This window comes from Phymastichus coffea, unplaced genomic scaffold, assembly GCF_024137745.1.
Source record: "Phymastichus coffea isolate CEN01 unplaced genomic scaffold, Cenicafe_Pcof_1.1 PCOF00099, whole genome shotgun sequence".
NCBI classification, from domain to species: Eukaryota; Metazoa; Arthropoda; class Insecta; order Hymenoptera; family Eulophidae; genus Phymastichus; species Phymastichus coffea.
Window position 1 is genome coordinate 339538 of NW_026706910.1, and position 24014 is coordinate 363551.

Sequence of the window (24014 nt, forward strand, 5' to 3'; positions counted from 1 at the left end):
AACAAAACAAATTTTATTTTGCAATATGAAATCCGTTTCGAAGACAATTTGCTGACTTGGTGGGAAAACTGCGAGGCTCATTGAATAGATTCTAGGTCAATGCACTTGCACTCTCTCGCTCGAACTGACCTTTTTTCGACGTCCGAAATGAGTCGTCTTTAGGCACGTACTGGATATCGTAGACCATCGTGGTGTTGGGTAAGAGGACCTTTTCCTTGTTGATCTTGTAGACGGCATACTTGAACGCCAACTCCGACGGACTGTCCTTTTGGTCTTCGGTAAAAATCGCACCTGCAACAGTAAATCACATCGTTAGCAATATCTTGACAAACTACTGTCAGACAACACAATAAAGTTTTGATGATTATTTTTTCATATAATCGAGTTACCGACGTTTATTGAAAAATAATTTTAATGTTATGCTTTGATTCGTAATACAAAGTTAGTAGACAAAGATTAAGATGAAATTATTCATTGTTTAAATGAAACTATAACTATACACAGAGATCTGTAATCGCAGCGCAACGTTGATTTCAACCTTTGAGGTAACTGAATGATGTCGACAAAGGGAGCAGTATACGCGCGTTACTGGCAAATCAAGTATTTATTCGAATAACTCTATTAAAATACGAACTTTTGCTTTAACATTTAATGCCATTAAAATATTCCATTACTACATCACAAAGTTGAAACAAAATACGTCTTGTACAATCAATACCTTACAAATCAATATCGTACGTTTCACGGAAATAATTCTCTTGATGTAAAATAAAAATATAGCGTGGCTGTACCGAAGTTTGGCGAGCGGAGAAAAAGCACTCGTAAGTATAATAAAATTTCGAGAGTAAAAATTGTATAAAAAAAAGAGTAAAGTCGTATCCAGGTCGCACAGCAGCACGAGAATATCCAAGTTGCGCGAGCGAAGGCTAATTCCGTTCAGGACACCACTGTGCTACGTCACTTGGGATATCGAGCGGCGCGGGATGCGGAGTGAAATTAATCAATCGCAGTAATTGACGAGTCGGAGTGGCAGAGCCTCTTTCTCCGGATGAGGTAGAGGCGCGTCGGCGTAATAGCGAAAAATAGCCGATCTGAAATCAGTCGGTCAGAGCGTGAGAAGAGTAAAGCCGATAATCGAGTCGATAGCGAGGCTAGTGCCAGGGACATTATCGCGCGGCCTGCTCTGGTCAGTGGAGCAGTGCGATAAAATTAACCAACTGGAATTTCATAACGAAGTTTAATATTTGCAGAGCTCGATATATTGACTGAACGTTTACGTATATGTATATACATCCCTTTCGGCGAAGCGAATTAACGACTCATCTCACTCCAACCTGAAGTCTTAATTTGATTCGAGTAATTGCTTTGGGCAATGAATTACGAGCATTTCTTTCTGATATACCCTACTGTTGTGTACTTTGATTTATCAGCGAACGCTGCGATTTCTTCGAGGTGATGGTAAATATGAGATTTAAAAGCTGAACAGAGAATTTATTGAATTCTCGATTATTAAGATGCGACATTACCCGCGGGATTTATCAGATGTTTGACATTCTATATGAGGGAAAATTTCTATACAAGGGTGTATCCATTGAGATGCTTATCATCGAAATGTTCTTTGATCAAATTATGTACGTGCCAGTCAAGTAATTTTAAGAAATTCAATATCGTCGTGGAACACTCTACGATATTTCAATTCCTCGTGCGATTACTCCCTTCTATAGTGGATGTTTATCAGCATGTGCTTTGTATAGATTACTGTCAAACAATCCATTTGTACAGCTAATAAAATTTCAGTAGAGAAATCTGGTGTTGCGGAAGAATATCGACTTAATTTGAATTTCACCTATCACGATAGCTATTTATCAGCCCTTACTATGTAACATTATTGCTAAATAATTACTTAATATATTTTTAAATTAATAATTTTCCAGCACTCTTTTAGCATTTCGTCGGAATATTTCATTTAATTTGAATTCCTTTCATGATACAATTAACATTTTCTTCGTAATATTATAGTCGAATAGCTATCTAACAAAGCTAATTAGAATCCAATAAAAAAACGAAACGTTAATAAATAGCCACTGGTTGAAATTGCATTTCACGAGTCTATCGAAACTCGCTTTGCAACACGTTACTGGCAGTTCCACTGCCTAACATATTTCACTTATAAATTGAAGGACTCGTCATATCATTGAGCAGTTGATAGTTGAGTTTTAGATAGGATAAATGACAATGATTTCATCACAAAGCGAGAGCAAAGATCGCTCTACCGGATGACCCGGCAGAGTAGTAATTATTTGACGCTCTACTGGCGGCAGTGACGGCATATAAACGCCGGGAAAGCTCCTCACGTAGGCACTTAATTGGGCGCGCCGCTCGGTTGAGGCGAGAATTAAAGCCCCGCTAAGACGGACATGATCCTCGCTCTCGCGGAGGTCGGTCGCTCGTTTTGCCCACTTTGCGCTCGTCACATCGACAATCTCTCTTGCCGAAGGATAAACACGCGCAAACCCTCCATTATGAGCACGGAGCGTAAAATCACCTTCATCCAGGCCCCTTAAACTTCCTTTATTTACTCACTGCTCGCTTACTCTCGTGGCATAACTTGTGTGAGTAGATTACATCAGCTTTATTGTGACAGACTTAACTGACTATTTTGCGGTCGTATTGCAATGGGTTTGTCAATTTTTTTAAGGACGCTTTCAATTAATCGAATCTAATTTTTAGGAAGGACTATTTGAAAATTCCGTTGATTTTTTTTTCATCGAAAGGTCAAGTGTCTTGGAGCGTTAGATGCTTTTATTTTCGGAAAAGCTGCTTTTAAAGCGAGATTTGCACTCTTTAAAGGATAAAACTTGGGAGTGAATGATTCCTGAGATTTGATAGGAAAAGATGAGATTGACGAAGGCGTTTGCTCGTTCAAACGTCTTCAAATTGGATTCGATTCTTGTAATTTCCTATTATAATGAAAAAAAAATTGATTATTTTCCATCTGAATTAGAAATTCAAATTTTATTCCAGTTGCGAAGTGATTTTTCAAAATAATTAACTAATCACAGTTAACACGTTAATGACGACTTATCGAGTTCACATTAATTAGATTAAATTATTCGTTTTGTTCTTCAAACAGTTCAGATGTAAAAGCTGCAAGCAAAAAAAAGAACAAATGATACGTGTTTTGAAAAAAGAAACCAGTAGTACAGGTCAATATGCTCGGAAACATTCCGACCATTACTCATCCGCCAGTGAAGTATATGCAGCGCAGAAACACTCGCATGCAGAACGTCAATGCGACTGTAGTGGATCCCTTTTAGGAAGGAGAGAAAAAGCTCGTCAGAATTGAATTCACACGTACACGTGTACACTCGCGCGCGCGACAGCAGAAAGAAAATCCGCTACGTCAGTCGATTTCTCGTCGCACACTCGGCGCTTAATCGTGCCGCAGCCTTGCGAGAAGCGAATTGCCGCTTACTCCACAATTTATGCTGACGGATCGCCGTCCCAATCGCAGCTCTAATCCGATACTATTATCCCTCTGGGGAGCGCGAAATCTTGACACACGGCATTGCGCCACCACACCAGCAAAACCGTCCCCCGATTTCCTCCGCTTTCCTCCGTTTAATTACCGCTTGATTGTTCCGACCTCGATCTTTCACGAATATTGCGTCTCGATTATGTAGAATTTCGCCTTCGACTGTTCGATTTTTCCCACCTATCTTTTCGCTTCGCCAGTTCGCTCGGCACCAATAGCGAGGCTTGTCTTGCCTTAGCAGTTAATTAAATGCGTAGCCCTCGCGAAGTTCCTCGCTCGACCACGCTCAAAGCGTAGCAAGCCCTGTCAGCTTGTGGTCGATACCCAGCCACTTCGAATTGTAGCGCATTGACAAGCAAGGATGCTACAGGCTCAACTAAAAGTCTCGTGACAATCAAGAATTACACCCGAATGACGACTCGCTTGCAACTATATCAATCAAGCAATATTTTATCGGAGTTTACGGAATTTCCATCTCGATTCAATTAAGAAAATACCCCAAATGGTCTTCGACCGATGCACTTGCAGTAATTCGAAATAGCTTTCATAATTTTCGTCGAAAATATAATTGCGCCGACAATATCAATTTTCTGAAATGGCCGCGCGCTGCATAAATATGCTCCATTTGGTAACAATAACGCCCGCCATTCAAATGGTCGAGACTAAAACGTTTTCAAAAACGGCAACAAAAGCCATTCACAGAAGTTCAAACGCGCAACTTAAGCGTGATATAATGAGAATTCGCGCTGCAGAGAGGAATTGAACCTAAGTGTGTGAGAGTCGACCGGCGAAAGTTTTTGCGGCCTTTGACGTACTGTAGATGGAAGAGAGCTGCGTATTCTCATTAATAGCTCATCGCTGCGCGACTTGCCACGCGAAACTTATCCTCTTTGATCAGTTCGCGCACGAAAACGTCTTCACTTGTTTGCATTGGCTTTGACGATGCCCTATGCTTCAAATACTCACCTCGCAAAATACACATACGTTAGGAAGCTGGTACACTACTTTTGGGCCTTTTGCGGCATTACATAATGTCAGTCTAGTTACTAAGTCGTTACATAGAATTAATAAAGAGGCGCAAGCTTTTGAAGAAAAACGTAATCTCATAGTAGCCATTCAAATTCCTATCAAAGTACCACTTTTGACGTTATCGACGGAGTAAATTGGTATTTTATGAGGAGAAAAAAGCCGAGTCGATCGATCATTGTGATAAATCAATTTCCAATGAGATGAAATAATAAAGTTGAGAGGTTACTTTGGAGAGTACGCACGTCATTGTAAAGCGATTACGTTCTCGGGCAAAGCAAAACTCCAAAGGTGCTTGAGTTGTAAATTTCTGTAAATATACTTCATCGCGATCAATTTTCAATTCTCCACGCATTTGCAGACAGAAAGAAAGCTGAAATCTCCCGCCGCGTCAAAAAGAGGGCCACCGAACTACAGCAGAGTGAATCCTCGGATGGCGCAAATCGGAACGTAGGGAATTATCGCGGTGGGCGCGCACGTACCGTTCGACCGATAATGCGCTTCCGGCTTCATAAATGCTCGGCCCCATCGTAATATTCCTTCGCGAGTTTAATGCCTCGCATTAGCAATTAGCACCTCACTCCCGCGCATCTCAAACTACTATTCGTCAGCTTATCGAATAAAAAGAAAACACGGATCGCGGGATTTACTAGCGGGCGTCAAACAAAAAATTGTACGAGTGTGCGTGAGAGAGAGAGAGAGAGAGGGAGAGGAAACAGAGCTCGTTTTTCCGAACAAAAAGAAAAATGTAAAGCCTTCCTGTTATTAACGGCGACCTCGTTGCGCGAGTGTGAGATTTATAACGTCCTCCCCAATTAGTCGAGGGAGCGCGACCTCTCTCTCTCTCTCTCTTTCTCTCTCTCTCTTTCTATTCAATTGTCATGTTTGTTAACCGTTATGATGGATGATCGTAATGCAGGCAGGCTGTTCATTTAGGTTACGCTCTCGTTTGAAAAGCTCGCTTAATGCAATTCACCAACGCATCCCGTTTCACGATTGAACTGTCGCGAGCGAGTACGTGTGTAAGTAGGAGTGTCTGGGTGCTCATTCTATTACGCCAAAGAACCTTCCTTTCGCCGGTACATATATATACACATTCGCGTGGACGCACGACTGCGAGTGAATTAACCTTTCTTCTATTGGTGCTTTACTTTATCGACGATGAGCATTTTATGTAGGTGTTATCTTGAAATTGAAAGGAGGGCTTTGCTTATCCGAAGTTTTTACATTATTGTTAAAAACGTCGGGAAAACGTGCACACTCTAAGGTGGTTACATCATGTTGTACAGTATATATGCATAGTCACGTAAAGTGTAAACTAAAAAAATATCATTATAAGAGGCATAATCACTGAAATGTGATGCTAACAACCGCATTTTATCATAATAATTAAACAATAAATCATAACAGAAATGTAAACTTTCAACGTTAGGGATAAATATCTACGGGCACATCCAGGGAACTTTTTAATTTTTACATACTTAAAATAATTTTTTTTTAATTGATGAAACGTAAAAAACAAGATTTATCTGTCTTATTATATCTTAGAATGTACGAAAAAAATATAACTGCTTATCGCCATGCGACAAAAATACCTATAATTATATTTTTGGGTTTACTGAATCCAAATTTGAGGTCCATTTAACCCTATTAGGTCAGGATCAAGGGCATTTCAAGATCGAAAGTGAAAAAATTGTTCAAACGACATTTTCTAAGGTGTAAATTTTTGAAATTATTTCACCTAGAACTAAAGTTCTATTGATTTGATCTGGTAATCATCAAGATCATTTCTAAGTCTACTTTGTTAAAATATTTGCTGTCAAAAAATTTTTTCTATTTCAAATATCTAATTTAACCTTGAATTATTCGATAAAGGCGTAATATGATTTCCTAGAGAAAATTTTTACATATCGTTAAGTCATAATAACAAATTATATACAAATAAAATAACAAATCAAAAATTTAAACTTATTCAATTTCATTTTGATTGGATAGAAAAACTGCGAGTGATTTTTGTTAACGCTTCAACATATTCATTTCTATATAAAGCGTAATAAAACAGCACGCAGATTCAATTTCTACTGATCTGGGAATGTTCAACTTTTGGCATTTTTTCTTTAACAGAAGCCAAATTGCGCGAAATCGTTAATGAGCTATGCTATCCTTGCCAATCACGCGCAGTTTTTCTTTACTTCGTTGGGTTGATTTGCGTCAATTTTCTGCTGAGTTCTTTCATCCTTGTATGATTAGAAATGTACTTATTATGTAATTTACTACACATTATGTTCTCGTAAAATAATTCCATTACCTAGAAATATCTCAGTATCCAGCGAAAAAGGAACGTAATTGCTTCAACCAAACAACAGCGACAAAGCGAAGCAGCAATCCGATAGCTTAAGAGCTCGCCTCACAATTTCCTTTTTCCTGTCTTAAAAAAATTATGAGTCACCGACATCGAGTTTTGTGATTGGTCAGTACTAATAAATAGCGCTGAAATTTGAATTTTCGTACACTTTGAAATATTTTTATTACATATCTAGGTATGCGAAATTTATATTGCAGTATCAAATTCGATTAATGAATAATTAATATGAATAATAATCTGCAACAACGAAAATATGCCGTTAATATATTGTTTTAAGAAATCAAGAGGTGATATTTTTTCAAATTACGCTGAAATAATAAGTACGAATGAATAACTTCATCAGCTTCTGTGAAAGTAATAGCGTCGTCTTAAAATGCAATTTGAAGAGAGAGAAAGTGATAAGAATACAATGAAGAAATCTACATTTTTATTTTTTTTATATTTATAGAGTGAGAGCTATGCGAGAAAGCGAAACTAATTAACACGAGAACGTTCAATGTTGAAATGTATTGATATAATAGTAGTATAATACTGAAGTCGTAGATAACCAGTGCTATTGAGTAAAGATATGATTGTATGATAAAAAATAACAATAACAGAATAATAACGGAAGAGCGAGCGAAACACGCTAAATAACGCTAGTAAAGGTAAAAAGAAAATGACGTCGTATTTGTCCTTGTTAAGACCGGCGCCGCAATTGTTCACACTACCGCGAGCAAAGAAAAATTAAGAAAGCAAAGCTAGCGTGAAATTGGAAAACGAAGCGGTAGCGAAGCCACTCCTTCCCTCGGCTAGACGAAGTAGGCGACATTTGCGCGCGGCTGGTTTGCCGCTGCGACGAGAGTGAGCGAAATGACAATAAACCACTGGCTCCCGGCACGAGCGCGATGCCATCGTTTTGCGCATCGCCTGCCCTCGTACCGCGGAAAAGGCAATTGTTGCGTTGTTCCGACTGCCGCTGTTGCTTCACAGTGTGCGCCGTTCGCCGTTTCGATTGTCAAAAGCATTGGACGCTGTCGGGGCGATGCCGCCTCGAAGCTTTCAACGAGCGCGCGTGTACTGATCAACGAGACGCGGCATCGTGAAATGAAAGCGGACGAGCACCAAGGAGGAAAAAAGGTGGACGCCCCCCCCCTCCCCCGCGACAAGATTTAATGTTAGTATGTGCTAAAAATCTTTATGGTAGCGAAGGGGCGGCGGGTTCAAACTGCCGCCGCCGCCGCGCTCGTAAGGAAATGCACTTGTTCCAGTTTGTCTTGCGGATAGCCTACTTATCTTTTTTCGCCCGGCCAAAGGCAGCGCGCACTGGCTGCTTTACAACGCTGACCGAATGGCTAGCTACTGCCGCGCCACTGCTGCATCCACTCGAGCGTTAATCGAGTCCGAGGACTATCTTTTTTGTTTGCTCGTCGGCTATTTGCAATTTCAATCTTTATTGCTTTGCTGTGAGATATTCGCGATAGTGCGCGTGTAAATGTCGAAACGTACTCCTGACGAGAGTTGTACATTATCACGTTAATATCATAAATAATTGAATTGGAATATTCAATGGAATTGCCGGTCGTTTAATAACCTAATTATTCAATTTCCTAAAATATTGCCGTTATGTTATTGTATGTAAAATAAATCACCGAGAAATCGATTTACAGCCTTAATAACTCGTTTGTTACGTAGGCGTTATTCTACCGAGTTTAGACTCGATGGAACGATCGCACACATAGTAAATCTCATCTGTACTCCAATAATTAAAAATTATGAACAAAACGACGAATCGGGATGCGCTAAAGTCTCATAATTCACTGCTTACATCTCCATTTTCCAAAAGAAAAGCGAAATTCTACGCTATACGGTTTCTGTTTTCCAAAACAATGCACACATTTTTACCTATCCACTATCTCGGCTATTCCGAACGAACGCCAAAAGAAAGCTTTCGAACGATTTATAAAGTATCATGCTGCGTAAAATGTATCCGATATATTTCGTTTTCCCGTCAAGCTGAACTCGGTATACACCAAGAGGCTCTCCACTCGAAGACTCGCGCTTCGTGAAAACCCAAAATATTTTCCTCGACAACCGCTACGAATCTCTCTCGTGCCGAAGCAAGCGACAGTAATGTTTTTTTTTCCCCTCCCCGAGCTTCGACGGCGAACACCGGTAAAGTGTACCCTCGAGCCTGCGAGCAAAACGTTTTCCCGTGGCTTGCGTGTGTATACGAGGACACATGATCAAAGCACGCAGAGTTGGCGTCGCAACCGTGCTTCACGTGGAAGTCTTTGAAGGTCTCGGATCGATGGGTTTGATATCATTTGCGAGATCGAGGGCAGGCCGATTCCCCGTGTACGGAAAGCCACGCAGAGGAGGGGGAAGGAGCGAAACGCACGAAGTTGCACGCGGTTCTACGAAGCTGGGCAGAGCCTGCGCTCCCAAGACAAACACGGGGCACGCGCGAGGCGCAACGTTAAACATTTGCTCACCGCGATGTTTTTGCGTCGCTCGCCGTTATTTGCGATTCGGATTATCGTTAGGCGGCCGAGGTGAGGCGATCGGTCGTCGAGTGATTCTTCCGCATTGCTTTGTTATCGAACGGAGCTTTGGCTCGAAGTGCGCGCGGCGTCGGCGCTCCAGAGATCGACAAGTCAACGGGCACGGGAGTCGAGCCAAGTTCTGGCTCGGTGCTGCTGTTCTTCCTCCTCCTCCTCCTCGTACTCGTGCGCGGCAAGCGAAGTATGTCGTCGCGAAAATCTCGCCGTCGTGGTAAGATGCCGAGCGCGCGCGTGCTCGCGCATTAAAGCAGTCTGTCGCGATAGTCACGGTATCTCGCTACGCGCGAAGGCACGAGTGCGCCGATTCTCCAAACGGATCGCGAATCCGCGGGAGGACGCCGCGCGAATTCCTCACGCCCGAAGCTCGTAAGCGATCCGACTCGAGCAATTCGATCGCGCGCATAGTGGCTCAGCAGCCGCGATTGAAAAATTGGATTACCGGAAAGTTTCTTTTCTCGCCGCGGACAAAGTAAGCCTCTCTCGGGAAAGCAAGTTATGAATAGTCAGGCGCAAAGGACAAAGAGATTAGACGTGCTGGCAGGGAGGAACGAGTGCCCGCCTCGGCCTAATCAGCGGCAAGTTGCTGAATTGCCGATCGAATTACGCGAGAAGCGGCCAACTTTTTTCTCCCGATTCATTTGCCGCCGGCGCCGCGACCGCATTCATTTATATACTTTGCTTCGCTCCGATTCCCATCTCCTCTTCACTTTTTTTTCTCTTCTCGCCGAAAACTTCGGAACGCAGCCGGCGTTTTCACTTAGAACGCCTTTTCTCCGCTTCATATATTTCCGCCGCGGCTTTCCTTATTGCCTTGCTTTTATCTGATTTATTCTTGGTGATTCTAGTTAATGTATTGTGTGGGGCTAATTGGAAAAGACGCCGAGAGAGATTCATTGATTGATTAACGTCCTTTTATTTATCTTAAGGTAAAACAATATACATATTTATTTGATCAAGGACCTATCGCAATCTAATTTTACGTAAAATAAAAATAACGTATTCTATAGACATTTTTTCAGTCAGTAACTTGCAATTAAAAAGTCGTGAGGATATGTCAAAGAGATAAACAGAGAAAATCCAGATTAGATAATTTATCCTGTTTAGCAGGATTATATAATTTGCTTTAAGGTTTGTCTTACGGCTAAGAAGAGAGACTTCCAGAATCGGGTACCCGATTTATCAGTAATGTAGCGAATAGATGGTTAACTAGTTGTCCTCGACATTGGCCGGCGTTCAGATGTCTTGAGAGTGGCAGTAGCTCGTTAACCCTGAGCATCGCGTCGGTTCCGTGTTTTAAAAGCACCGGCACGTTCCGCAAATTCGCTGGTCTCCAACTTCGGTCACAGACGCGTTCTTCGGATGTATAGCTCGCTCGATAGAACGTCATATCTGACCACGAGATCAGTAATCGGTCGAAGGTCCTCTTGGCAGTGCTAAACTAGTCTTCGCAAGAAAAATTGCATCATGACCATGTAGCCAAAGACCTAGGCGATGGATACCTTTCGTCGATGTCGGTTGCGAAGATATCGGCGTGGGACTTCAATGCACGATAGCGCCAACATTGTCCTGGCAATTGATGTTAACGCCAGACTCGATGAGCAGCTCGACGATTTTTACATTGCCATATACGAATGCATAATCTTAACGATGTTCAATGCTGTTGTGAGGAAAGGGCAGGGTGGGAGAGTCCCTTTTACCAAGTGCACCGCTCCGTTCTGCGCGCACCCCCTACATAGCCTACTAACTCAAGTTTTTGTACACATTTCAATTTATTATTTATGATTTTTACCGGTGACCTCAGCTCAAACTTAGGAATCAGATTCTATAACATTGATGCTTCATATACGTAGCTTTTCAAAACAATCGTTTAACTATTTAGCATTCTAAGTGATTATTTTTTTAGAGCGCTTCCCTATAAAAGCGTATGTATCAAAGATGATCTTCCGAATTGATTTTCATCGAAATTAACTTGGTAATATGTATTGAAAATTTTCATGCTGATATATCGTACTGTTGAGTCCAACATATTAAGAAACAAAACCAATCTGTTAACTTTTGATTAACCATTGAACATCCTTAAAGTTATATTCCAGAATATATTTCCAAACATTATGCACAGAATACAATCAACTAATCAAGTTTAGCATAGTCCCGCAGAAAATTTATAAAGAACTTTATGCATCGTAATTTTAGAAAAAAAATTGAAAATAATTAAAATACTTCGGCGTGGATTTGAAATTTAAAAAATGTACCTGAGAAAGTGGAAAAAAGTTGGTTTTTTACTTTCCATGGACGTGAATATTCCTGCTGGTCACAATGCAATTCAACGGAACATAGTGAATGGATTCGTTAGAACGAAGCATTAATGGAATCTTCGGACACACTGATTTTATAACTAAATTCGCGTTAACTAGACTGCACTTGACATACAGAACGAATAATCTGAATACGGAAAGAGCATTTAAAACACAGAAATTATCCGGTCAAAGTTTGTCAGATGACTGAGAGCGAGTAGAGCCTTCTGTACTAATTATCCTATCGACTAAGACTATGATGCATCGGGAAATTTTAACGGCGGACAAAGATAATGGCTCCAGAATCACTTTAGGTCTGTTGCAACCTGCCAAGTCAGTAGCTTATTGTTCACAGGAGTACTCTTTTCCCAGATTTACTTTAATGGCATCTTTTCTCTGCACTTTGCTATGCCCATCACGTACAATTCTTATCCATCAAGAGTCGCGGCAACTACCTGCGGCGACTCTGTGGCAAAAATTATTCGGCCCCTAGTCAATTAAAGAATGGATTAAAAGTTATTAAATTATTAAATTGCTGCTTTGAACTAATGAAAAACTAGCTGTAATGTACTATTATTTTAAATATTATTAATATTTCTGATTAATGTTTGAACCAATTGAAAATTATAAATGTTAGTTTTAAGGATAACAATGTTTTGATTATTATTTGAATAAACCGAATAAATTGAAAGCGCATTGAGATTACTTCATTTTCATCCATCCCATTTTATCGGCTACACCGTTTTCCACGAATAACTCGATAACAAATGAATAAGCGCAAGCAATCCTCAAAATAGGTAAACGCTCCTCTCTTCCACATACAATCCATCTGCCTCTTCACAAGAGCTAGCCGTATAACTGACCTGTGCATCTTCAAGCTGCGCATTTTCCTCAGTGCCACAGAGAACGAACGAGCGAGATGACGCGAAATCCGAGATGGATTACTACAATTTCCGAGTGGAGGTCCGACCCGCGCGCGGCGTTTCATGCCTTATTCGTACCACGCAGGCGCACACGCGTATACGCGCAAATGATGACTTGTTCAAACGCGAATTGAATACCCGACGCGGGCCCACACAAAAAACTCGCGTCTTTAATTCGCTGTTCATCCACCTCCCCCTTTCGACCCCTTCGATAGTTACGTCATTCGCCACGTTTAGCTTCTAATTACGGAGACTGACTTCATCGCTGATGTCTCTCATGACCGCCTTGTTCAGTTCTGTCTACATAAGCGAGTTGGCTTTCGTGGCCGCCGGCCAGTTGATCTTCTGCAGCTCGTCGCCTGTCGGGCGCCTAGCTGTGCAACAAACAGCACGGATGCACAATCGGACTTTTCCAGCGCTTCGGACGCTTGAGCGAGCAACCCGAGTGTATGTAACAGTAAATAGTTGCTGATCCATTCAATAGCAGTGTGATTGACACCTTTTATAATTGTCATCCTAAATTTATAACTCATCAATTCCCTTAATTTGTTTACCATTGCATTTTTTATTTAAGTAAATCAAAATTAAATGTATATAGCACACAGACAATTATTTAAAAATAACGATTGTGAATTACTTTTCTAATATTAAATCTACTGGAAATACGGTTATGCTCACAAGAACGCAATTGGTTTACAGTTATTACGTTACTGTTGATTTTTTCATATATTGTTGTAGTTCCCATATTTTTGTATTAGAATTTAATTATTAATTTTTACATTTTCGTTTTTGCATTTTACTTATTATATTAAATGTATATTGTTTATTTTTATCGTTATTTATTGGTAAAAATTGTTAGTGATTAATAGCTCATATTTAACTTGTATTTTTAATTTAAATATATAATATCTGTATCCATTAGTATATTAAGGGAGACCTCTCCTGTAAAAATAAATAAAACAAAATACTTTAATATAATTCAGATGTTTTTTTTTAATGGATCATAATTCTTGTAATTCTAACTTGGAGAAAGAATTGCAGATATCGTAGCTTATTAAATGCTAAAAGCAGTAATTTAGATTTGTGTTTCTCTTTTATCAATGAGTATGAAATCAAGTTGAATTTATACGTAATGAAAAATCATTTATTTGTAAAAAATCGCGCACGTTATCAATTTAATTCGGTTTTATATACAATAATGGAAAAGAAAAAGAGAGGAAAAAATAGAGAGAGATAGACAGAGAGAGAGAGAGAGTTTCTGTAAGAGTCCTGTAAGGACGAAGAAAGAAGCTGCTAATCCATTGATTGGATCTATGCTGTGGCCGTAAGGATCAGCTTAGTCTCTCTTAAAAGAAAAGGCTTACGTGGGCGAAGCTAGCAAACTTATGAGAAAGCTCTTTTCTTCCCTCGTTCAATTCATTAGACAAAGTGACTTGGACTGGATTGCCCGTGGCAAACGATACGAAAAGTATTGGAGTGTATAAACGAAAGCCGCATATTTAGCTGCCACAGGTTGCTTTAGAATAATATAGGGGGAAATGTTTCAAGCCGATCGACCTCAAATTAGCTCCGTTCGCTCATGTGCGTGTTAATAGCACTAAGTTTATCGTTCGGCAGTCGCTCTATCGGTAACTTCTGCTGCATAGTATCGAGCAAAGTTACGCGATGCGATTCCGAGGTGAATTTCAATTAATTACTCCTCCGATTGCCGCGTTTGCGTAATATAAAAATTGCTTCGGCAGAATCATCTTCCGTCGCGCTCTCCGCCATTGAAATATCGTCCAGTTCGGAAAAATCCCATCGCAGCCGACGTTAATACCCGTATTCGTATAGAAATGAGCAAAGCCACGGGGCGAGGGAAATACAACTCGCGCCAGAGAAAAGTGATTTTATAATCGGCTCTCGAGCGATTTTTCAATAAACTCGCGTCGGCATCGGCCGCTGCATCAATTTCGCGCGTTGACAAAGCAACGCCACCAAGTAAAAGCTACGGCGCCGCCGACGGATGCTCGGGAATTCCGGTTGCAGCTCGATTTTCGCGCACTCGCCTTTGCTGCCGCCGACGGGGATTATCCGGCTCGCGCGTCAGCCTCCTTTTTACGAGGCTTCGCGCGGAGTTATATAGTGAAACTGGCATACTCGAAAACAATATCGAATCGGAGGATTGCCCGCGGAGCCGATCTCCGCGCGCGCGCAATTCACGACGCCGGCTGTAAATTAAATATCGACAGCGCCGCGGGGAGCATCTTGCAGTTAAAAAAGTTTCTTCGACGTTTCGCTGGGCCGATTTGACGAGGGCAGGAGTTTTCCGATAAGCTTTCATTTACGGGGGGGGGGGGGGAGCGTAAACACAGAAACACAAACGGAAAAGCTCTCCACCTGCGCGAGCTGGCCTGGCAGAGAGAGAATCACTGTTTGCACTCTAACGTGATAAGCAGAGCACACGTGGAAAATCCTTCGCTTTGGGGCGGTGGAGAGGGAGCGAGAGAGCAGAGATCTGGGCTTAAAGTCGACGACGCCGACGTAAATAACTCGTGCAAACGCGATAAATAAGGAGTCTGAAGGGCAACGCTATGAAATTCATGGAGCGCGTAACAGCACGAGTCGGTCGAAAGAGAGCACGAGAGAGAGAGAGAGGCTTTGTATCTACAAATGAACGAGGGTATATAGATTACACTGTGTTATTGGTTTTCAGTCGTCCTTTTTTGCGCACCACTCGGTCGGCGGAAGAAGTACAATGCTGTAGCACGAAGGCCAATAATTAATGGAGGGCTTTCCAATTGTTATCTTTCCTCTCGTATACTGCTTTTACTGCAATAACGTATTTCGGAAAAGCACGATTAAGACACATCAATACTTAACTTCTCGTTGGAAAATCTGCAGTTAATTGTGATCGAGTGGATTCTAATTACCACGCCCCTATTGCAGATCCGAGCAAATCGATGCTGATGGATATTTTAAGGATCGTCTTTTGACAGTATCGTTTAATCCTCCTACATAAAGAAACAATGATTGTCTACCAAGAGAAGTCATATAGGTTACCATCACGTGACGACACGACACTGTTTCATAATTAAAGAATGAATATTTTAATTAAATTCATGATTGGATTCGTCAGATAGTGGTTAATGAATCATTAGTATATTAGGCTTTTATTGACCGCAGCATGATCAATTATGCCTCATGACGAACTGGAATGGCAGGAGTAGCTGATAATAATTGCAACGAATGCAGTGGTTAAATAATTATTTCCATATTACGCAAATTAAAGGCAATTTAGCGTATTTGCGAGAGCAAAAGAAGAATCTTGAAATTATTTGACGACGAGATTTCCTCTAGAGAATTACCATAATGCCTCTTTGCGCTAAATGCAGATTAGCGGGCCACAACAAAAGGAAGAGTTAGAGGGGGTCGCCGAGATTATAAGTTGAAAGGTAATGAGAAGAAGCGTAAAAAAATTGTGCGCGCGCGCGCGACAGGGAAAATTATGATGGCTATGATAAATGATCCTCGTGATTCTGCCGCTGCAAGATCTACTCAAGTAAATGTGTTGTTCGCGCTGGAAGTCCATTGCCGGTAAACAGTCGTCGTTTCACCACTCGAGATATAATCCGGTCCACAGCAAACCTCGAGCGTCGAAGCAGGCGACATCATTCTATTTCGTCGCACTTCAAGCGTATATAAATTCGAAGCCGTGCTAAGCGGCAGTCCATCAAGATCGGCAATTGATTAGTCGTGAAATTGGCGAGCCGTGACGCGAGTGCTCGATGTTCTCTCAAAGGAGAGTAGTCTCATCCGTGTAATTCGGGCTTTTTCCTGCCGAAGCCAGCTCTTGGCCCATTACAGGTACTCGGCTCTCACGCTCGACTGCTGCATTATTCATCGGTCGGCCGTATGACTGATACCGGCTACGTGTCATATTTTTAAGAGGAGGTCCCCCCTCCCCTTGATCCTTTCGAATCACGATTCGTCCATCTTGGAGCTGTACTGCCGTAGGTATGTACTTCCAGTGTCTGGACAAAAGGACTTTATCTCTTGCGTCTCGCGGTCACTTCATATTTCACTCTAATCCCGCAAGCTTTCCAAGCGCTTGATTTACCGACTCGCTGAGATCAAATTCATTGGCAAAGAGCTCTGTGCTCGCTGCAGTAATTTATCGGCCAATTGTCTCGCTCGTGCTACACGTACATATACACATACTGCAGTTTCATTGAATCTTCAACTTATTAGATTGTTGTGTATTAGTACGTTATTGATATCTACTTTGATTCGATATTATGGAATCTCCTATATGGATGCACACACACACGCGCACACCCATGACAATAATTATCGGTTCAAAAAATATATCAATTTCGATATGTAATCCCCAGTGCAAATTTTTGCATATAATTCTGTTGCAATATTTATGACATCTGATCTGATGGGATTTCCCTCATTCGTTTCAGAATTTCAGTAAAATAAGCCAAAAAAAACTTTAGGATTCGCTTGACCTTATTATTTTCGAAAATATTTTATCACGCATCAAGCTGAAAAAATGTATTTGAAATTCTAGCGGTCAAAAAAGAATGTTGGGATTGAAAGGAATACGATGGCAAATTACACTTAGAGCTATGTGACTGTGCCTTTCAGGCAGTTAATCGTAAAGAAAGTAGACAGCTCGTGAAAATTAAATAAAAATTTCAGCGTTATCATATAGATCCAGTGCAAAGAAAGCACGTTTGTAGCCTCGAAGGAACGAGGTACGCATTTTATGGTACTTCTAATATTCGAAGATCATCCGTTAACGAAGTGGAACTGTAAAACTACCAAGCTGTTCAGATAAACATACAAAATTCAGTTTGATTGTGATGAGTTTTTGATAAATATTTTCATGTGGCTCTGTTGGCAGAAGTGTAGCAAACTTACTCTCGCTCTATCTTAAGTCAAGAGTTGCACTCCATAGGGGATGTGGCTAAAGGAGAACGTAGTGGCGTGTAGCGCTTGAGGCGACAGCGAGTAGCTAATTCATGGTTGTTGAGCTTTTTAGCCCTGTAGCAGTCCGCTTTACGAGCTTTTTCAACTTGTCATTTTTGGAGCATCCGAATTTATTAACCTAGTCACGGAGAAAATTGATGAAGTGTTTTCAATTGTGTTTCTTTTTTTACATTTCTGACGAAATATAACGCGCTCAAAGTTTAGTTTCAATGTATTTATTATCGTATTGATGTTAATGAAATATGCTTTCGTAAAATTACGTGAATCTTTGCGATTACATTATCTACGATGTATCAATTTCCATTACTAAAAATTGATTAAACTCGCCGATGAGCTACCCTGACTTTATCTTCGCCGATTATTCAGCATTCGACGTTGAAGTTCATTGACTTTAATCAATTCTGCAGAGTAGCCAAGAGTTAACACAATGAAGTTCGGCGTTATTCTAAGAAAAACAAGGAGGTAGATGGGTTCGGGAGGAGCAATTACTCGGACATTAATTAATGCAGTGGCATCGTCTTGGCAAACTCGTGCAGCAATATCAGTAATAGTGTTTAGTCTCTCTCTCTCTCTCTCACTCTCGATGTAGCGCAGGGAGGTCGTGATTTGAGTGCCGTGTGGTCGCGGTTTAGGCATTTGCTACGTGACCGTGCTGAAGATGCTCCACGGCGGCGATCAAGCAAGTGTGTACTTCCATGGCTCATTGGCATGCGGACACTATCTCGAGATTGACCAAATTCGCGGTGGCTTGACCGCCGGATTATTAAGGGGACGTCAACTACGTGCCTCACTCTGCTTTTTCTCTCCTCTTCCTTCTACCTCTTAGTTTTTTAATCGGTCGATTTGTCTTTCGACCCCGCGTGCGCACCAGGAAAGTGAATGTGGCTTTTGATTTGACGAGTTAATTTCATGAGCATTTATCTTCTCTGAGCGAAAAGTTACGATCAAGTTTATCGATACACGGCTGATGCCTTAAGAGCGCTTAAAAACTTTAGTTCATCGCAGCTGGAAGGAAAAAACTTATTCTTTACATTCACATAATACAAACACTCAATTGCATAATTTTTGCAAAAGCATTCAATTTGAAAATGATTCGTATTAAAAATGCAGTTAACAGAAAAAGTAGTTAGACAAAGGAAACATTTGTCATTCTTCATATTTTCCTTTGTTACTAATTATACGTCTATGCTCATTCACCGTTACGTGCATTTTAATATTTAAAATCATAGAAGAACGTTTGACTGCAATTAAAACTTGATATTTTGTCGCCACTTTGACTTAGTAAAATTTTAATCACGCTCTTAATGAAAGTGATATCGTCGTTACTTCCGAAATATCACATTGACATTATAATTGCCGTAATAACGAATTTCGAAATCAATTATTTGTTATACAAGACTTTAATGAAATTTCGAAATTAATAAACACGCGTCGAAAGACAAAGCCAAAACAATCAACCGTAAAAGTAGGAGAGCAATAATTCCATTCCGAACCGGCAAAAGGGAATCACAGCAGCAGCAACAGCAGCGGTAAGTTCGAAAGAAGCGAAGAAACAATTAACGTTAGCACGCGGCCGAGAGAGAGGAAGAGGAGGAGACAGAGGGCACAAAAGCGAAGCTTCCTCGCGAATTGAAAAATCGAAACGAAGTTAGAGGAAAAAGAGCTTGATATAACTCGGAAGGCGAGTGCATCCTTTTTAATCTTGAGCTTTCAAAGCGAGCTGCTTTGCGAGGATTTCCCTTGCAATACGATGGCGTACAAAAGAGCCGGGCAAGTTCGTTGCCAGTGAGCCACGCGCGAGCCCGCGCGCTTGACGTTGGATCCGATCGAAGTCAATATGTTTCCCGGCTACAGATTAATCCGACGTGCGGTTGCTTTGTGGACACGGCGCGTGCAAAAAGAAAAAAAAAAACAGATGCAAAAGAGCAATAGTTCCGAGCGCACGCGTCTCTATTATATAAACGCTAATGTGACGAAGTTGGCGCTCAGCGAAGAGCGAAATTAAATTAATTCTAATTCGATTATGCATCGAAAGGGTCGCGGTAGTGACGAGGGGATAGCTCGCAATATTGAGAATCGATATCGGCGACTCTGTTAACCCGATTAAAAGATGGCCTTATATGTGCGCTTTTGCCACCGAAATAAACTTTACACGGTGGATCGAAGGTACATCCGTATAAAAAACAAAAAAAAAAAAAAAACACGACGAGCGGCTTGTGCGATTCTTGCATTTCTCTTGTGTGTCGTGCGCGCGCGGATCAGGCTCGGGAGAGCGAAGCCGAGGAAGCCTTTCGAACGTTGCGCGCGCTTAGTTAAGTCGACGTCCACCTACATTAAACATGTTTGCCGCTGCATTTTTGCCGCTGCGTAGATTACCGTGCGAGCAAGCGAGAGGGAGCAGGGACCAGCGCTATAAAAATTGAAGCAGCGTCACACACGAATCGACTTTAAAAGTCTATAGGGTGAAATATTGGCCTACGTTGGAACGTTCCTATTCCAAGAGCGAGTGAGTAGCGTATAACAATAAAACATTATTGTGAGATTTATTGTTAGTGGCAATCATTTCGTCCCCCCAATCTCAGGCGAAAGAGATCATTATTTTATTCATTCGATTTCGTAATGTGTATCGCCTGATCGTTTCACGGGTACCAATTCGTCCAGCTGTTAATAACTTTCTTTCGCAAACTTCCAAATTTATTTTTATGATCTGTGCAAAAGAAGCATGAGTTTTTTCACGCTTAATTTTACTCTTCATAAAAAGAGTAAAAATTTATGATTCGAGATTTCAAATCACGAAAAATCTGATCCTATTCATAACTGCCTGAAATCTCATCCATTAATGTTTCGCTCATTAACGACAGCTATGAATATATGAACAAATCATTATCCATCAGCGCTGGTATCGTAATAATTTCTGTCTATTTAACGTAACTATTATACACGTAAAAATATAAAATTTAGCATTCAGCACAAAAATTTGAAGTATATATAAAGTAATGAATTGTTATCTCAGCATGTATTTAATTAACAATGTCACATCAAAATTCAAATTGCAAAAGCTCGTATCTCTGTGAATTACAATCGCAACCAAAAAGATCTAAACTACTTATTCCCATTTCTATAGTTTTGCAAAATTTTTGTTCAAAAACTTTTCAGACTAAGGCAAATGAAACTGAATAAGAAAAGCATAAAGCTATAAGATAAGAATGGCTGTAAAAACAGTTTGCTCATTACCCGTAAAATGATTTATAGAACATCTCTACGTGCTTTAAAAGCAGTGTCTCACTCGCCAGCACGACTAGAAGGTAAACTGGTTTGTTTTCGTAAAGCGTGTGACGCTAAGAAAATGCCGGCGGGGCGCGCGGCAGCGCATCGCAGCTATATTCAGCCGGGGAGTGAGCAAACCAAGTTTGGGCGCAAAGCGCATTAGCCGCGTATTAAGTTCTCATGCGATATTCATGAGTTCAAAGGAGAGGAGCTCGTGTCGAACGATATCGGCCTTGATTTTTACAAGCCGTCGCGCCCGGAAAAAGCAACTTCCAAACTTTGCATCTCTCTTTCTCTTCTCTCGGCATCGACCTGAATGTACATTCCGCAAAGGAAATCGAATCCTAAGCCATTTCATTTCAACGTCTCTTCTTATGAGGCAACTCCTACTAGGATTGGGAGAGAATGGACAAATTGCATTCGGCGAGACACTACCAATTGAATTCCGGGGCAAGAGCTATGTATATATACACGTACTCTCTAAGAAAGGACAGTTTCCATCGAGCGCGTGATCTGCATTTCCTGTCTGTGATTTTCTAGCTATACCATAATATCAATCTTTCGTTTTTCTTGCGCGTCAATCAATTCGCGCCCGTTCGGAAAAATTTGAACAGATACGACGCTGGTAAAGAGGTAAAAGAAAGTTGAGGGGGGGGGGGGAGATCGGGATAGTTCGTAAATCCGAATATTATTTCGTAGCGAGTGGATTTTTGCGTTCGATACAGCAAGTTTGACAGAAACGAAGTCCGGAGAGGCTTTCTGGCACAGTACCAGGACGCGATTAAGGCGCGACGACGATAAATCACCACCTTTTCTTTATTCGAGAGAGCGAGAGGGCGCTAAAGTGCTTTTAATACGCGAGCCAAAACACGCGCGCGCGAAAGAGAGAGAGAGAGAGAGAGTGAGAGAGAAAAAAGCTGGGTTTGACGCGAGACGCCGGTTTATTTTTCCCCGAGATATTTCTGCAGGATTTTCGAGATGGAGGTGTATACGCGTCGTGCGTACGAGGTTATGCAAAGCTTGGAGAATTTCCCACTGGAGGAGGAAAAGATATTTTTCAGATTCGCTGGGTTTGATATTGCGCCATGAAAATGCCACGGATATGCTTTCGAAGCTGCTTCTCGAGATGCCAGACCGATGCAGCGTTTTACTACTTAAGGCTGATATCTTTTTAGACGCGCATGGATACATCAATGTCAATTAAAAATCGTTACGTGTCATTGATATTTTGTGTCAGGTGGAAGACACGCGTTATGTTTTCATTACAATTTTTTAGTAGCTTATTTGTTTTGTTCCCGCTATGTGGCGAATAATCATTCATAATGAAAAAAGGTTATGTGATTATTATAAGAATAGATAATTTGTTAAATGATTTTGTATGCTCACGATTAATTTAATCGAAGTCGTTGATGACTGATCGGTATAAGTATGATCTTACACGAGAAGCTAAAAAAAAATTACAAATTAAAAGAAGGTTTAATTTACTGCCTTTTAAACATAAGTAATTCATGACAGAATGATTAATCCTCAAGATAATGAATACATGTCGAATGTTTGATAAAAACCTGGAATTGTAAGCTGCCAACGGATAAACTGTATAAAAAGAGTGCACTGTAACGGATGAGAAACGCTGTATCCAGATGAATCCTAATCGTGTCGCTGATCCGATGCGATAAGAGCGCCGAGAAAATAAATGGGAATCCTGGAGTGAGTCTCTAGTAGCCGTAAAGTAACTCGGCGCGCCGAGAAAAAGAAAATACCAGGAGAGAGCAAGGCAGCCGCCCCCGTGACAGCGATTCCGACGAAATTAGCTTCTCTCCTGCGCGCAATACACGTCTCATCGCTCACTTTCTAAATCCCACAATTTCACGAGTGTTTTTGAAAACCGGCGCGAGTGAAACTTTGATAAATCGCAGTGTCGCGTACGTACAAGCGCTCTTCAGCCTCGCACACGCGCGTGCCTATGCACATAGTCGTTCGAGAGGGATGGATACGCACCTGTGAGAATTCGAGCGCATCTCTATAGCCGGTCCCCCGCGTAGCTACGCGCATGACTTCACACTGTAGCTCCGAACTGTTTATCAAGTGGCCGGAATTGACGCTCCAGCGTTCTAATTGCACAAGTCAAGGGCTTGTCCCGAGCTTTAGTGTCCAATTAAATACGTATCCTTTGCCGCCTGCGGTACACGTCCTTAAATAACGTTCGACAAAGTTCGCCATCAAGGTAATTCATCGATTTCAGTTTCCTCGCTGCGAACGTCAGCTTACGACCCGCGACTTCACTTGGGAATCGTCATAACGAGAGGAAAAATGCATTCGAGCACTCGCGCAAAGAGAGCAAGCTTTTTCGTCGGCACACCGCGAGATCGAGCGAGTTTTGCTCGGCCGAATACAACTTTGGTGGGTGCGCACGACGGTCCCGTTCAACTAACTTCTTCAAATTCTCCGCACGAGCGCCTCGCTAACGATAATTTTTTTTCCAACTTCTTCTTTTCGAGTGCTTCTCCTCCGCTTACAGATTTTTTCATGAGAGCACGTCGTCCGCGCCTCTTAGGTATTTATTTTAACTACGCCTAGTTCTCACAGAGGCTTGTAGAGTTATCAAATTTCCCTTTTTTCACACTCTCGCGAAAGCACATTTTATAGGTTTTAAATGGCTTGTGGAAAGATTCAATAACGCGTTCCAATTAATTCGCAATGCTTTCAAAGCTTATAGCACGCCGGTACACAACGTTTTAAAACTTATGGATTGTTTTTTTTCAGGAAAGCTAGAAATTATATTATTTCGTCGAGTTAAATTCTTAGTAGCAGTATTTTAGTAATATTGATACATTTTTTTATGTTGAAAGACATATATTTTAAATATTTTCATAATTAGATTTTTGCAAGGTTCGTTACGTAGAAGTATTACGATGTACATATCGATAACGAAGCCAGACTCTTGCATCTATGCATCGTTAAAGTGGCCTTAATTACACGCGCTCGCGAGGCAATATAATGAAAAGCCGCCATAATGAAGCGCGACGATAGTTGGTAGCAATTAAAAAGTTAACGCGACTCTTCATATCATCAACCCGTAAATCT

General features: G+C 41.2%; 1 protein-coding gene across 2 annotated transcripts in view; it reads right to left on the minus strand.

The window, feature by feature from the left end:
• Nucleotides 1–24014, minus strand: part of LOC131670042 (glutamate receptor ionotropic, kainate 2-like) — a 70394-nt gene that overhangs the window by 32150 nt on the left and 14230 nt on the right. For both annotated transcript variants that reach the window (XM_058945354.1, XM_058945353.1), the window contains exon 3: nt 130–291. In XM_058945354.1, coding sequence (XP_058801337.1) covers nt 130–291 — 162 coding nt within the window. The remainder of the gene's footprint in view (nt 1–129; nt 292–24014) is intronic.